Source organism: Culex quinquefasciatus, chromosome 3 (genome assembly GCF_015732765.1).
Source record: "Culex quinquefasciatus strain JHB chromosome 3, VPISU_Cqui_1.0_pri_paternal, whole genome shotgun sequence".
Taxonomy (NCBI): Eukaryota; Metazoa; Arthropoda; class Insecta; order Diptera; family Culicidae; genus Culex; species Culex quinquefasciatus.
The window spans coordinates 173,606,763-173,624,513 of NC_051863.1; the positions used below are offsets into that span (position 1 = coordinate 173,606,763).

The 17,751-nt window shown below is 34.0% G+C and overlaps 1 protein-coding gene across 11 annotated transcripts in view; it reads left to right on the forward strand.

Moving 5' to 3' along the window:
• Positions 1–17,751, forward strand: part of LOC6044582 (RNA binding protein fox-1 homolog 1) — a 520,873-nt gene that overhangs the window by 440,407 nt on the left and 62,715 nt on the right. For 8 of the 11 annotated variants that reach the window (XM_038261802.1, XM_038261801.1, XM_038261808.1 and 5 more), the window contains 3 exons: positions 2,625–2,679; positions 3,429–3,470; positions 14,935–14,964. In XM_038261802.1, the coding sequence (XP_038117730.1) occupies positions 2,625–2,679; positions 3,429–3,470; positions 14,935–14,964 (127 nt within the window). The remainder of the gene's footprint in view (positions 1–2,624; positions 2,680–3,428; positions 3,471–14,934; positions 14,965–17,751) is intronic. The other 3 variants (XM_038261803.1, XM_038261810.1, XM_038261811.1) reach the window with 3 other exon arrangements.

Genomic DNA, 17,751 nt, shown 5'->3' on the forward strand with positions numbered 1-17,751 from the left:
CATCGCTGAAAATTAGTCCAAAAAACGAGTTCACAGTTTACCACCGTCACAATGTCGCAATTTATTTTTTTGATTTTTGCATATTTTATGATGAACTTCAGTATGCTAAATTTCATAAATTCGATTTTTGCATTTTTGATGGATTTAGATAAGCAGTCTTTAATTTATCAAATATGCCAGATTTAAGTCAGCGTGAATTGCAGTAAAACATTGTAAACCGATTCATCGTGAACAGCACTATGGTCAGCAGTAAAAAAAATGGTTCTCAGCTTCGTATGTAACTTTGAATATTAAGCTTTTTAACTTAAAATTGCACTGAAAGCCTTGTCAATCAATAGATCCAATTCATCGTGAACTTCGGTATGAATCAATTTACAAATTCATTCCTTGATCGCTGAAAAAAGTCCAAAAAGCGAGTCCACAGTTCACCACCGCCGGATTAGACGGACACTAATCATACTCTCCAAACTGCTGCCGATTCCCGAGGTCGGTCTCGGTTGCTCGCCAGCAGATTTTGGTTAACCACCCTCCCCCCCAAACACCCTTCCGCCTCCAAGTCCTGCCACCAGAGAAGGATAAGCTTCTGCGGTCCGTTTCGCCGCGCCGTTCTCGAAATCAGATTGGTGATTTGTTCCGAGCTTCGAGGCCGGCGGGGTGTTTGCTCAGAATTTATAGAGAGCTTGCTGGTTTTTCCTCCGGTTGAGCTCGGGGAAAAAATGGACCGTACCAAATCTGTTGAACAGATTCCCGGCCGCAGTTTTTTTTTGCGGACTGACCAAAGTTTCCTCTTTTTTTTTTTTGGGAGGGCGAAAGAAAAAAGTTTGCTCGACAGACGGTGCGCAAGGTCGAGGGAAAGTTGGAAAAATTATTACAAACCGATAAATTTTCGGAAAGAACGGGCGCACGCGCCCGTTCGCGGATTAATTCGAAGGGTGGATAAATCTTGGGAGCTTTCCTTTGGACGAGCTTTCCATTTCCAAGTGTCGTCCGTCCGGGTGCGATTCCGCGGTGGGGAAAGTAACGGAATGAAAATCGATTTTCCAAGCCAGTGGATTGAACTTTTTGCCACGTGACGAGAGGACTCCGGCGGAGAGAACACAAGAAGTGGGGACTTTAAATTAAAGAAAGATTGATTGGTCCATTATTTCCGAGCGAGTTAATTAGAGTTGCACAACTGCAGTTGAAGGCGACCCGGGCAATTGCGGTGAAAAAGTTCTTCTCGAAGTTGTAGCTGAAATCACCGTGAACTGTGGTATTGAAGTAGTTATCGCTTTTCTTGATGAATTCGTCACGAACTTTAGTATGACTGTTGGATAGTCAGTCTGAATATTTGATGTTTTGATGAATTGAAATAGTATGATTAAAAAAAATGTTTGGAGAACCTACAATAACTTTACCATTGTTTTCTTTGCGGTTATACTACTTTTCATCATGAATTTTGTGAATTCGATTTCAACTAATGATGATTACAGTTGGTTTGGGACATACCGGGATAAATTTACTCATACTGAATTTCATCATGAATTTATCACACATTTAAAAAAAGATTGTGAATTGTACAGCGAATCGTGGTGAATTTTCCCACACCAGGTTTCACCATGAATTGCATCGCAAAGCAAGTACTTTCGTATGTAAATCAAATAATTAGCTCATTCCGCGTAGCTTCAAAGGATGAACATTTCCATTTACACACTGCAAATACCACTCCGACCAGATCAAATGGGATTTCCGCGTCGGTAATTTTTTCCGCGATTTTCCCACCCCCACACACCGACCAATATTGAATTATTGGTGGAAAATTTGCGGTCGGTTCGGGGTGAAAAGTGTGAAAATTAATCCCCCAATGGTCACACAATTATGTGAGGTCATTTCTGGTGCAACAACACCCTGTTTTTCTACTGTATTTTTTGACGGGGGGTTTGTTTGCAGGTTTTTCCGATCCGCAATCCGGGACCGAAATTGGATCAACCTAATGAGTGCTCTCACATTTTCCAGCTTTCTCCAGCGATTTTCAGGAGTTGTTTTTGTTTGCCCCCCTGACCATTATTAACAGTCACGATAATGATGGTGAGAAGCTTTATTTTTTGCCAGTTTTCGAGTAAAGAGTGTAATTAAGCTGGTTGCGAAAACGGTTCCGGAAGAAGGCGAAAAGCTCGTAAAATTAATCTTTCGCGTCCGGTGGAGGGGGGAGGAATTTTCTTCACCCCTTTTTTTAACAGGTTTCCCGTCAAAACCAGACGTCGTCAACCGAGGCGAAAATGGCGAACTCTCAATCAAGTGGGATTAATTTGGCCGGCACACTTGATTGAGGGGGAGGATCGCCCACTTCTGGAATTTCTCTAGCGAAGCATAAACTGCATGATTTAGTTTAACGAAAGATAAACTATTTTCGGTTTTTTATCCTACTGTTATCCCCTTCTCAAATATTCCCCCCAATTTGCTCTCTATTTATACACTAAATGTTCCCACTTGAATGCATTTAATTGATTTCTGTTTCTTCTTTAATCGACCACACCACAATCATAAACAAAAAAAACACCAAAAAACAAACAATCTGTGCAACCTCGAATATCCCATCAACCAACACCACCACCATCGAAAAACACACGCACACTGCTGTGTAGGTCAATAACGCAACGGCCCGAGTTCAAAGTAAAAAGGTTCCTGCTGTGTCGAGCGGTAAGTCACTTTCACCTTAACCTACCAACCGTACTAATCTCCACCCACCCCAAAGTTAGACCCTAGCCTAGTTAGTTTGCCTCACTTTCCGTCTGTCTCTGGTTTCTGTTACTCTTCTACTGTGTTATTTATTTATTTATTTGGGTTCTGGCTTTCGTCAAAACTATACGTCTTCGGAAGATCTTCACTAGAGCTCTTTTAGTATCTCTCCGGTTGTAATTTTGTAACCTTAATTTAGAGCACGTCTTATTACTTGGGAGAAATTTCCTTCTTCTTTAACCTTCGACTAACCAATATTATGTCCCAGTCTCTGTCCCGTTTTGTTTGCTAGCCTCTAAGTAGTGACTATGAAACTGACACCCTTTACTACTAAAAAAAAAAACAAAAAAAATACCCTCGCAAAGAAGCGTCCCCGTTCGTGTAGCCAACACTGTTTATCAGATTTTAAAAGGTTATTTCTTCTTTCTTTCTTCTTTTTTCTTCCCTGTTTGAATCGAAACCACAAAAACCAATCACCACCAATCAAACAACCACCACCACCACCACCACAAACCACTACCATCTTGTGTAACATGTGTGAAACATCTCCCGAAACAACAACAACAAAAAACTTGTTGCGCGCGCGCCATCATCAAAAAATGAATATAAAACCAACCCCCCTCAAACAAAAATATTCACCACAAATCACCCTTCAACGGGGCTGCGAAACCAAAACCAAAACCAAAAAAAAAAAAACTCGCAAAAATCAGTTTTCCTGGCGAAGCCTGGCACCGTGGCAGCTCCTCCCCTGGGTGAGCAAACTGTTTGTTTTAACCATCCCCCCCCCTGTCCCCGCCCCTCAACGAAATAACATTCATTCGCATTTCTTTGTTTATGATTTTGTTTTGTTTGCTTGTTGTTTTGTTCCGCGAAAAAACATCAATCTGCAAATTTGTCCAATCACCCGAACACATCTAGTTGTTAATTTGACAGATGGACGAAATTTACATGTGTGTGTGTGTGCGGTTTTTGAAGCACGTGTGCAGCGAAAAAGAAATGTAACAAAAAAAAGTGATTTGTTTGTTTTGGATGTATTTTTTTTAGGGTTTAATTTCGCGATCATAATAACAAACAAATATGTGTGAAAACGTTGATGGATTACATTTAACTCGTACAACTGTGTGTATGCGTGACATATTATAAAATGCTTTCGAATGGCATGGCTTGCATGAACATGCTTTTAATTTAGTTTATGGTTTAAAATTAATCACAGAATAAATATTAAATGTTACAATTCAAAAATTAAATGATGGCTTAGGTCAATTTGAAAAAAAAAATCACGAATTAATCAAACATAACATTTATATTAATTTCTTACAAAAAAATATTGTCAAAAAACATTTTAAACTGTTTAAAATATCACATAGAATGCAATTAGGGAAATTTAGACATCTCTCTGAAAAAAAATTCTCCTCCGCGCACCGAGTAAAAGAAACAGGAATCGAAAAACGGGAAATGTTTGATGTTCCTCTTTTTAAAGGTGTATTTTATTCCCATAACAAAAATTATGGCCCTTTTAAAATGTTATACTTAATAACAATGAAATTTTACAAATATTTTTAAATTGAAAGATTGAAAAATTTCATTACAATTTCATTTTCTAACACTGACAATTAAATCAAAAAATGTCAACACACATTGACACCATTAAAAAAAAAATTTTTTTAATGCTTTTTTCTGAAGTAAACCCTAAAATGGCCATAACCTGAAAATGAACTGTGTAATCTTAAAAAAAATCGGTCAATAAATTGATTTTATAATTTTTAAAATGATTTTTCTCTATTTTTGAAAAACAACATGATTTTTTTTATTTGTGAAAACTTAGTTGTCATAACTTCTCTCTGGCACAAAAGTTGCGTTTGAAACATATTAGGGTAATTCTCCGCCAACTCACACAGCAGTTGCCCCGACCTCTCTTCGATTTGTGTGAAACTTTGTCCTAAGGGGTAACTTTTGTCCCTGATCACGAATCCGTTTTTTGATATCTCGTGACGGAGGGGCGGTGCGACCCCTTTCATTTTTGAGAATGCGAAAAAAGAGGTGTTTTTCAATAATTTGCAGCCTTAAACGGTGACGAGATAGAAATTTGGTGTCGAAGGGACTTTTATGTAAAATCAGACGCCCAATTTGATGGCGTACTCAGAAAAAAAACGTTTTTTTCATCGAGAAAAACACTAAAAAAAATTTAAAAACTCTGCCATTTTTCGTTACTCGACTGTGAAAAATTTGGAACATGTCATTTTAAGGGAAATTTAATGTACTTTTCGAATCTACATTGAACTAGAAGGGTCATTTTTTCATTTAGATTTTCGTATTTTTTTCTAACTTTGCCGGGTTATTTTTTAGAGTGTAACAATGTTCTACAAAGTTGTAGAGCAAACAAATACAATAATTTTGATATATAAATATAAGGGTTTGCTCATAAACATCACGAGTTATCGCGATTTTACGAAAAAAAGTTTTGAATACAACTTTTTAGAACATTGTTACACTCTAAAATATAACCCTGCAATGTTAGAAAAAACACGAAATTTTAAAATGAAAATTTTTATTCTGAATGAAAAAATGACCCTTCTGGGTCAATGTAGATTCGAAAAGTACATTAAATTTCCCTTAAAATGACATGTTCCAAAAAATTTTACAGTCGAGTAACGAAAAGTACCAAAATTTTTAAAACTTTTTCAGTGTTTTTTTTTCGATGAAAAAAACGTTTTTTCGGAATTTTTCATACGCCATCAAATCGTACGTCTAATTTAACATAAAAGTCTCTTTAACATCAAATTTCAGGCTGCAAATTATTGAAAAACACCTCTTTTTTCGCATGCTCAAAAATGAAAGGGGTCGTACCGCCCCTCCGTCACGAGATATCAAAAAATGGACCTCGGATTCGTGATCAGGGACAAAAGTTACCCCTTAGGACAAAGTTTCACGCAAATCGAAGAAGGGTCGGGGTAACTTTTCCCGATTTCGTGTGAGTTGGTAGAAAATTACCCATTATAAAAAAATAAAAAAAAATACGGATTTTAGATAATGATTTGTTAAATTAGTATAACTAACTAACTGTTTTTTTAACCTACAACTTTGCTCAAGACACCGAATCTCAAAAAATCTTTTCAAGGGTTACAGATTTTTGAATATTTGCAAAAAACACAAAATATTACAAGCCATAGTTTCAACAATTGCACACAAAAGTGTTTTAAAATGTATTTACATCAGTTCAGTTGTTTTACAATCATTAGTTTAAAAAAAAAATAAGGCTTGAAAAAATCAGCGAAAAAAAAACTTTTTGCGATACTATATATCAAAAATTCATCGAAATTCAAAACTTTGTTGTCAAACATAAAATGTGAAAATATTTATATTATGCATATTAAATAGATTTCAGCTGATTGCATTAAGTTTTCCATCGAAATTTCGAAGATTGTTGAGAAAATATTGAAACATTGAACAACAACGCAACAGCGTTGTATGAAATGAAAGTTTAAAAATTTAAAGACATAGTTTTGCAATTTGTTAAATTTCGACAACTTTGTACAAAAATCTAATTTGTTAAAATTCATTCAAAACTTTCCTATGTTTGACCTCTGAATTGTAGATTTTTGAAAAAAGTATTGTTTTCAAAAATGATTATATTTTATTTTTGTTATATTTTAATTGAAAACACAATTTTACGAAATTTATTTGATAAATATGATGCTAAAATTAAATTTTGCACTGCAATATTTTATAAATTAAATTTACACCAAACTCTGCAATTTTTCAATTAAAATACTGTTACTATAGAGCAGTTCTCTAGGATTTCGGTCATTCGATTTTTTTTTTTGTATTTTTTAATCCGACTGAAACTTTTTTGGTGCCTTCGGTATGCCTAAAGAAGCCATTTTGCATCATTAGTTTGTCCATAAAATTTTCCATACAAATTTGGCAGCTGTCCATACAAAAATGATGTATGAAAATTCAAAAATCTGTATCTTTTGAAGGAATTTTTTGATCGATTTGGTGTCTTCGGCAAAGTTGTAGGTATGGATACAGACTACACTGAAAAAAAAATGATACACTGTAAAAAAAATTTGGTGATTTTTTTATTTAACTTTTTATCACTAAAACTTGGTTTGCAAAAAAACACTATTTTTAATTTTTTTTTATTTTTTGATATGTTTTAGAGGACATAAAATGCCAACTTTTCAGAAATTTTCAGGTTGTGCAAAAAATCTTTGACCGAGTTATGATTTTTTTAATCAATACTGATTTTTTTCAAAAAATCGCAAAAAAATTTCAACTTCATTTTTCGATGTAAAATCGAATTTGCTGTCAAAAAGTACTTTAGTGAAATTTTGATAAAGTGCACCGTTTTCAAAATAAATCCATTTTTAGGTAACTTTTTTGAAAATAGTCGCAGTTTTTCATTTTGTTAAAATAGTGCACATGTTTGCACACTTTTGGAAAAATATTTTTGAAAAGCTGAGAAAATTCTCTATATTTTGCTTTTTCGGACTTTGTTGATACGACCTTTAGTTGCTGAGATATTGCAATGCAAAGGTTTAAAAACAGGAAAATTGATGTTTTCTAAGTCTCACCCAAACAACCCACCATTTTTTATTGTCGATATCTCAGCAAGTAATGGTCCGATTTTCAATGTTTATATATGAAACATTTGTGAAATTTTCCGATCTTTTCGAAAACATTTTTTTCAAAATTTTTAAACCAAGACTAATATTTTAAAAGGGCGTAATATTGAATGTTTGGCCCTTTTGAAATGTTAGTCTTGATTTAAAAATATTGTTTTCGAAAAGATCGGAAAATTTCATAAATGTTTCATATATTAACATTGAAAATCGGACCATTACTTGCTGAGATATCGACAATAAAAAATGGTGGGTTGTTTGGGTGAGACTTAGAAAACATCAATTTTCCTGTTTTTAAACCTTTGCATTGCAATATCTCAGCAACTAAAGGTCGTATCAACAAAGTCCGAAAAAGCAAAATATAGAGAATTTTCTCAGCTTTTCAAAAATATTTTTCCAAAAGTGTGCAAACATGTGCACTATTTTAACAAAATGAAAAACTGCGACTATTTTCAAAAAAGTTACCTAAAAATGGCTATAACTTGAAAACGGTGCACTTTATCAAAATTTCACTAAAGTACTTTTTGATAGCAAATTCGATTTTACATCGAAAAATGAAGTTGAAAAAATGTTGCGACCAATATTTCGATTTTTTGAAAAAATCAGTATTGATTAAAAAATTCATAACTCGGTCAAAGATTTTTTGCACAACCTGGAAATTTCTGAAAAGTTGGCATTTTATGTCCTCTAAAACATATCAAAAAATAAAAAAAATTAAAAATAGTGTTTTTTTGCAAATCAAGTTTTAGTGATAAAAAGTTAAATAAAAAAATCACCAAATTTTTTTTACAGTGTATCATTTTTTTTCAGTGTAGTCTGTATCCATACCTACAACTTTGCCCAAGACACCAAATCGATCAAAAAATTCCTTCAAAAGATACAGATTATTTAATTTTCATACATCATTTTTGTATAAACAGCTGCCAAATTTGTATGGAAAATTTTATGGATTTTTGATTGAAAATTTGTTTATTTCTTTAATTTTTTTTGTAAACACTATGTTTACAGCAAAACATGCAAATATATTTAAATCTGCAGTAACAAAAATCGGAACTTAATTCAATTTGTTATGCACTTGTGAAATTTATTTCATCAATCCACGTGCATAAATTTGTCATACATTGATGCACTTTCAGCCACTTCAGTGCTGCAACAATTCAATTTAAATATTCATCACCACTTCAGCAAATTAACCAAATGCTCTTCGCGTGCAGATTTTTACGCGAGTGTCTGTAAAGTAAAATTCCTGGTGTCGCTTCTACTGACCGACCATTCATCAGGAAATTTTCCGCACCCCTCGGTGCACGCTAAAATGAGGTTAACGAATGCAGCAGCAGCATCCATCGCGATGATACGGATCTCATGCCAATTAAAAACATGTGCATCATCCCACTCGCTGCGCACTGGCTTCGTTCAATTGCGTTAACCCTTGAGCTTTCAGTGCGGTGTAGTATTTTTTTTATGTGTTCGATTTATTTTAAACTCATTTCGAATCGATTTTTCGCGGTTATGTGATGGAACTCGTTTCAGGTGGATATCAAATTTCGCTCGTTTCATTTTGCTGTTGTGCTGATGAAGATTGCTTGCTCATTTCGGTGTTTGCTTCTGTATATGTGTTTGTGTCCTTTTTGCTGGACTGCTCGGAAAATTGTGATATATTCGACATGGTCGCATGCATTTGTTTTAAAGTTTCATCTCCCTCCACCAGTTCCGTTCCCATCGAGATGGTGAATTTTTCTCCTCGTTTTCCACGCTCTCTTCTTGTGCAACAGAACGTAATTTGATTTTATGCTCGAGATAAAAGCATGACGAATGTTATATTTTTCCACTGCTATTTTGCTTGTTCTTTTTCTCCTTCTTTTTTCATTTCCAGCATCCCACTAGCGTTTTTCCCTGTAGCATTTTCCACACACACAGTCACAAACACACGCCCCCACCCTTTCTCGCCAAACCCCCACATTGTTGTTAGTTTTCCACGAGCTTTTCACGCTGCTGCTGGAACGAAGAAAGCGCTAGCTTTTCACCTCTTCTACCTCGTCTGCGTCTTTTTCTCTCCCTCCGGCGATGGTGGCGCCATCGTCCGGAGGGGCTTTCGTTTGTACATTTATAACGACAGTCGCGCAATTTATCTGTCACTTCGTTCCAGTTTTTTTTCCACTGGGTTTCGTTTAAAGCGATTTTTCATTGTTGTCCCCGATGGCCATTGAGGAATTAAATAGCGAAAGCGCGCGCGCGAATAGACAATGAAACTATCAAAATGAAGAAAAGAATCAAAAGTCACTCGAGGGAAAATTCGACCGAAAAGAACACACACTTGAGCCAATTTCCAATTCATTATAATAGGGTGTAGCCCGTTGGCAGCCTCCTTGGTTTGACTCTCTTTGTATGCTGTTTTCCAGAAAGAGGCAGTAGCACCAGAGCGGAAAGCATTTTTCCCCAAAGCCTTTCTGTTCGAACATAATATGGCGAAGAAGAAAACTGGCGCCTGATTTGAGCTTGTTAGGGCGAACAACATCAAACATCAAGCTTTTCCCAGCAAGGAAAACTGTGAGACAAATTTTGGGAATGCAAAATGATACAAAATGTTGAATGTTTTTAAAATGTAAAATATCATAACGTTTGATTGAAGCTTTTCCATAAATATTTTTAAAAATAAATTGAAATTATTTATTGTAAAAAACATTCGTAATCATGATTTTTGGATAATAAAAGTTTTTTATAAACAATTACGTATTTGATTTATTCTGAACTCATAATACAGATTTTCTAAAATTTTTTTCAGTTTTAAATTAAATTAGGTCAATTTTTGATTTTTTTTATCTAAAGCTCTTTTTAAATGTAAGACTTGAATTTCAAATACTGATAATAATTCCATCGGAAAAATAAGAAAATTAAATGTCTGTTTTTTTTATTTATATTCAAAATCGGATGATTATTGTCTTAAACAAATTAAACGGTAATTTTCTAAGCTCTACGATTTTTTTTCAAATTTGGGCATGGATTATTTTCAAAAACGGTACACTTTATAAATAGTTCTCTAAAAAAATCGATTTTACATCTTAAAATGAAGTGAATTTCGTTTCGACCGACCGTTCATAGATTTATAAAAAATCTGATTTAAAAAATGACAACACTGCCAAAAAATTCTGCCCTTGCTGGATAATCATAGCTAAAAAGTTTTTGTTTTTAATCCTCAAAAAAAAAACCAAAAAAATTAAATTTTCGAAAAAAATGTTTTTGCTCAAATAAATTTGTGGAAAATGTGAAATAAAAAAGTGCTGATTTTTTAGAGTGTACCTACCTTCGTTATCTGTCTGATAATCTTAATATTCTAGATTCTGTATCTTGAGAACGGAATTTCAGATTAATGTGGTTGTTGTCTTCGGCAAAGAAATCCTACCAAATAATTGGGATTTTTTTGTTGTATTTTTAAAATCAGATTAAATAAATTTAACTGTTTATTGTTTGACTTGAATTATTAAACTATTATCAAATGTTGTTAAATTTAATCTTCAGGTGAACACTACACATTTTCAAAGCTATGGATGTTGATTTCGTTTTGAGTGATTAACTTATTAACAAAGTCCATATTTTTCTTATTAAGAAATATTCATAATTATAGAAGGTGGCTAACGAAACAAGTCCAATAAAAATTAAAAAAATATTTTTTGTTGTCTCGCAATCACAATCACAATCTCTCTACGAAATCGGTCTTTTTTTATTTTAATTTTTGTATTTTTTATCCGGCTGAAACTCTTAGGTACCTTTGGACTTCCCAAAGAAGCCATTTTGCATCATTTGTTTGTCCAAATAATTTTCCATACAAATTTGGCAGCTGTCCATACAAATGGTATATGAAAATTCAAAAAATCAGTATCTTTTGAAGGAACTTTTTGATCGATTTAGTGTCTTCGGCAAAGTTGTAGGTATGGATAAGGACTAAACTTGAAAAAAATGATACCGTAAAACGGGGTGACTTTGATAGGTTTGCGATTTTTCCGCAAAATTAAGAGTACAATTAAAATACGTAAGGAATGGATTAGAGACATACTGACCGTGGTAGAGAAGTGTTCAAAGTACCTCAAGAAGAAATTTTCATAAAATTTTGACAAGTTTAAAGAGTTAGTTAACTATAGTTAAAAAAATGTTGATGAAAGTCATTATTTTAAACTTCTTAAAGTGTCATGATTTTCTCAATGAACATGATTTTTAATCGGAAAACGGAATGCATTTTCGGATTCTTTGGACAATTTTCCACTAAGAGAAGGTTAAAAAAATTGTAAATAGTAAATAATATGTGTTTTTAAAACACAATTAAAAAAAATCTAACTATTTATAGGCAATTTCAGTTGAACAAATTTCATGTAAAATGTGAAAACTTGTGATTCGTGCTTCGAATTCAGTATAAAATGCAATATAAATCGATAATTTTATAAACAAAACTAGTTTGAACAAATTTCAGGCAAAATTCCGACTTTTTAACAATTTTACCTAAAATTTATATGTATTTTGCTTAAAAGCTTATACACTTAGTTAACTAAATCTAAACATTGTTTTTTTTTTCTTAAAAACTATATCAGCTACTTTAGTGATGGTACATTTAACGTACAAATAAAGTTTGAACATCTTAAATATGATTTTAACAAGAAAAACTATGACTATCAAAGTCACCCCGGAATTAAAACAAAGAAATTTTAACGTAACTATTTTTCCAAACATTATTTAAAAAACTTTTTTTCCGAAATAGTGCATGGACCTTGTGTGGTCTACCTAAGTACATGTTTTAAAAATAATAATCTTGAGAAAAACCTTACCTGTTGGAAAATATTCTAAAAACAAATTGAAATCCTATCAAAGTCACCCCGGTTTACGGTACACAGTAAAATTTTTTTTGGTGATTTTTAATTTCACTTTTCGTCACTAAAGCTTAATATGCAAAAAAAAACATTTTTTTATTATTTTTTTTCATTTTCTGCTAAGTTTTAGGGGACATTAAATGCCAATCTTTGACCAAGTTTTGAATTTTTGAATCAATACTGATTTTTTCAGAAATTCTAAATATTGGTCACATAAATTTTTAAAACTTAATTTTTCGATGTAAAATCGAATTTGCAATCAAAAAGTACTTTGGTGAAATTTTGGTAAAGTGATTTTGTTTTTTTTTAAATGGTGCCGTAATATTGAATGTTTGGCGCTTTTGAAATGTTGGTCTTGATTTTAAAAAATTAAAATATTTGTTTCGGAAAAATCGGAAAATCACGAAAGTTTCATATTTTAACATTAAAAATCGGACCATCAGTTGCTGAGATATCGACATTAAAAAATGGTGAGTTGTTTGAATAAGACTTCGAAAACATCACTTTTCCTATTTATTTTTTCAAAGATAATTTGAAAAAATTAATAATTGCGACAATTTTCAAAAAACTTACCTAAAAATGGCTATAACTAGAAAACGGTGCACTTTATCAAAACATCACTGAAGTATTTTTTGATTTTACTTTTTTTTTGCGACCAAAATTTAGATTTTTTTAATTCTGAAATTTCTGAAATGTTGGTATTTCAGAAAATAAAAAAAATGTTTTTTTGCAAATCCAGTTTAAGTGACAAAAAGTTATATTAAAAATCACAAAAATAATTTTACCGTGTATAATTTTTATTTTATTTTTTTTAGTCCTGTCCTGTCAACATTGCCGAAGACACAAAATCGATCAAAAATTTCTTCAAAAGATAAAGATTTTTTAATTTTCATATATCATTTTTGAATGGATATTTGTATAAAAAATTATATGGACAAACTAATGATGCAAAATTGCTTCTTTGGGCATAGGCACCAAAAAAGTTTCAGCCGGATAAAAATTACAGTAAAAAACCATTGACCGAAATCTCAGAGAATTGCTCTTATTGTAAAATTTCTAAGCTTTATTTTCTAACCTAAAATTTCACAAAAACCATGATAACAGTTAGGCAAATGAAAATTTTATTCAAAGTCAATATTAATAATTGTAGACCATTCGAGCATCCCCGAGTTGTGTACCCTCATTAAAGTTGCCAGGCCTACTGCGTTACATTAACCGCAAAGAGGTTTCTGTTAACGGATCACATTTTACAGAATACATCGGGGATAACATTTGCGACCCAGTGTTTGCATCTTCAAACAAGAGCTTCATTTGTGCGTCCCTTGAGAGAGCATTGCTTTTTTTCCAATAATGTTTCCCCTTATCTCAAAGCTCTGATCTCTTTGCTACTCAAAAGAAAAAGTACACACGTTCGGCATCCTCAAAGTCTTAACCAAGATCGATGGATGCTCCCAGGTTAAAGCCATCCCGGTGAAAAAACTTTTTCCCACCAACCTAAATAACCACACAACACCATCTAGTGGAAGCTGACGACAGTAGCAGCCCAACAGAGGGCCACACGGAGTGACGAAAATTGACAATCGATAGTATAGTGGGATAGCAACACTATGCCAGAGGCGCTATAAATTATCCCTTTATACTGGGAAGCTCTCGCGGAGAATGGGGGAAGAGAGGAAGCGCAATGTAATGAGCCACTTTGATCGGCCGTTATCAATCAATCAGTTTGTGTGATGAGATAGTCATCAGCTGGTGTGGGCACGATTGGAAAAGAACTTGGTCCTGTCACGCGAACTCTCTGGCATCACCCTGCTGAGAAGTTAAGGGGTTACATGAATTTTTGTACTTTATTTGAAGAATGGATTTTTGTATTTCTATGTTGAAATTTTTAAATTAGGTTTTTTAGAATATTCAAATTTCCACCCGATGTAACCCCTTAACAGGCATTGTTTAGTGAAGGTCCTGGCTGGCGCGGGTCGACAAATCACCCGATATGGCAACAGCTACTAAATTGATGGCTGTCACACCATCTAAACTGCTAAACTGCATTGCGACAGAACGGTACAGTAGTTGGTACTTGTTCGACACAGTTCGCCGAAGGGAAAAAGAAGGTGGGGCTATTTGATGTCACATTTAAGGTGACGTGAATTATTGGGAGCACTAATGTTCCGCTCAGAAGGTGTCAATAACGAGCCGAATTTATACTGGTTATTTATGTGTCTTGAAATCCAGGGAGAATGTTGACAAAAAAAGTTGATTTTGTCAAGATTCGAACTGGCGCCATCGCTGTTGAACCGACGACTTTGCCAACTTGGTAAAAGCAAACCTTTTTTCGAATCGCTTCATATTCATACCCACCCTACATTTTAGTTTTATGTAATCTAGCTTGTATTTCATCACGTTTCTTCATTTTAACCCTTTTGTAGTTAATGTAGTCAATGGTTTAAACTAGATTAATCGTAGTCTTTGTAGTAAAATTGTAAACAAGTGTAAATTTCAACCAAACCAAATCGCAAAAACGTGGTCCTAAAAGTTTTCTCTTATCTTTAGGTTCACGTAAATCAAACCCCTCTCTAAAAAAAGCTTCATAAATCCCGACACCCAGCCCTGCTCGACGAAGAAACTAATCTTTTACTTTGTTCTTTTTTCTCTCACTCCATCAATTTCCCCCTCCCCCCGGAAACCGCCTCATCGATCCTGATCGGATCCTGCAAACGAAATCAAACGAATCAAAACAGCAGCAGTTTGCGTGCCGTGGCCGACCGAAGGTAAGAAGTTTTTCAGCGATCCCCCGAGACGAAAGTTTCCCTAGACTGTTCCGTGTGCAGAGAGGAAGAGAGAGAAAGTTGTTCTTGTCCTCCCAGGTTGACGATAACATCTGAGAGAGTTGCAATAGTTGGTAGGGAAAAGTCACTGTTTCACTGCGTTTTTAAACTTTTATTTTTGTTTTAAAATTTCCAACAGGAGAGGGAAACTTTGTTTTGATCCAGACTCAGAGACAGAGAGAGCAAGAAAAACATGCAGCAATTAATAATAGATTAGGAGTAAAGCAAAGAGGAGCGGTAGGAGACAGCGGAAAAGCAGTGCTAAAAGTTTCCCAACAGTTGATAGTTGTTTTAGTCGTTTTAGTCTTTAGAGAGAAAGAGAAAAAGTTAAACAGAGCAGAAAAAGTTCAAATTTAGTTGTTCTAAGTGGAGAAAATTACTCGTCGGTTGTAGCGCCCAAACGATGGTTAAGTCAGAAATTGTACATACAAACCCTCACCCCCTTCAAACAGTTGACAAAATAGTAGGATTAACTTTTCAATTTTTCTTTTATTTTTCCGTTGAAATATGAACCGTTGTTTTATTTTATGATTTTATAACCACATGACACATACAAGAAAAGAGAGAGAACATTTCATCAATTCTACAAGTTTTGTTTTATTTATTTTACTGAGATCCAAAAGAGAAGCTAAAATCAATGCTGTTTCCTAAACAAAAATCATCTCATTCAATCTTATTCCCATCAACAATGCTTTCAAAAATTAACCGAGCTGTTTATGAAACAGACAAATAAAAGCAAACGCGCCACTCTTCAAGTGGAACCGGCCACGTCCCAAGTGGTGCTGTTAAAAGCTGTCATAAACCGATCCACAAAAGTGGTGATGCTGCCCCTCTTCGCCCCAAGGCTGTAATGAGAGTAAGGCTGGGATTTGAATTTTAGAACCCCCCCTCAGTGACACTCCAGAACTCCATACAAAATCATGATAGCGCGTCCCTCATTCATCTCGAAAACAGTATAGCTAACTGATTTCAAGCACTTCAAAATCGATTTTTGGCTGGGCAAACCATTTGGATGGTGGGAAGAAGTGAAATGTATTTATTTTATGGATTTATTTTTTGTTGGTTTTTGCTCATTTTAAACTGTGTAACTCTTCTTCAACCCTCAACAAACTAGGAAAGGGTAAGTAGCAGTAGGGCGGAAGAGAAAGTTACAAAATAAAGTGAGTAATAACTGGAGAGTACATATCTTATGATCCTTAACAAACATTAGAAAATGAAATGATCATCGAGTTGTTAAGTGATTCCTAGTCCTAGTTATTTGAGCCTCCTCTTTAGAATAACGCAGCTTCAAGCTTACCCGCTAAATTTATTTCGAAACATTCTATTGCAAAAGCCTATTGTAGAAACTTTTATCTAATTTTGGTAATATTGGATCGTCGTCCTTCTTAAAATTAAAGTGATTACATCGACTAACACAATTTCTGAGGTAAAGTACATAGGCAATAACTATTTTTTTTGTTTGCAAATTCTACTTAAATTAAATAATTTAAAATTGAAAATTCATGCCGATCCAACATATAACATCAAACATTAATCAAGCTTAAACGATTCTTTCTAGAATCAAGATCATATTTGTTTATTTTTAAGATCCAGCAACCCTGTCTTATGTTATGACCACCTAAGTGAAATTTATGTACTTTTTCAAAGCCGGATCTCACTTATTTGTATGAAAATCAGAATTCAGTGCTGGGTGTCCGGATCCATCATCCAACCCATATTTGGATAGGTATTGGAAAAACCTTACAAGCGAGCCTAAAATATTTAAGCTCTGGCAACCCTGCCCCAAGCTATGACCACTTAAGTGATGTTTATGTCCTGTTTAATGCTGGATTTCATCTCATCAATTACCAAACGAGAAAAACTAACGTAAAAAAAAAAATAAAATTGGGCGTCCGTGTAAGTTTGACACAGCCCAAGTAACATTTTAGGCTTTATCAAAGCTGTCACAACCGCTATACAACACTAAGTCGTGACAGCCTCCCCAGAACCCCGATAAACCTCTGTTAAAAACCAAAAGGTCCTCCGCAAAAGGTTGTCACGGCCTATTTATAAAACCTACATAGGAGTTCAAGGCTTTACATCTGAATCCTAACAACATCCTCAAAGCCTTGATAAAACCTTTGTTAAAACCTAGTTAGGAATTACGGAAAAATGACATTTCATACGTTTTCAACCGTCTTATGCCAAATAGGTTTTATTTTGGCAAAAATAAGTCTTTGTCTTGCCACATGATAAAATGGAGATGGTTTGCAAAAATGGCGATGATAAATTATATATATTGGTGGTAACCAAAATAATTTGAAAGCTTATTTCTCCCAGTAGGTGGCTCAAATTTAGCTGCGGTTGAAATTTTATTGATAGGGGTAGGGGTGATAGAGCCAAAAAAAATCAACTCGCTTCATAAAAAATCATTGTTTGTAATCATAGTTTTACATGTTAAAAAAATATTGCAATTCTTTGAAAAAAATGTTCAAATTATTTATAAACATCAGCATACATTAGTGTTTTCATCAAATTTAAAACAAATTTCTCAGTTCTCTATTGTTTCAACCAAAATGGCGGTCAATCACATTCGTTTAGCGCCATATTTATGCACTGATAATTGGCCGCGTTAAAAGCTTTTTCAGAAGCTTGTGGTTTTAATTAAGTTTTTTGCATGCCTAATGGCACTTGACAGCTAAAACACCCTCGGTTTTATGGAAGCATGCGATAAAACCGTTTGGCATGACA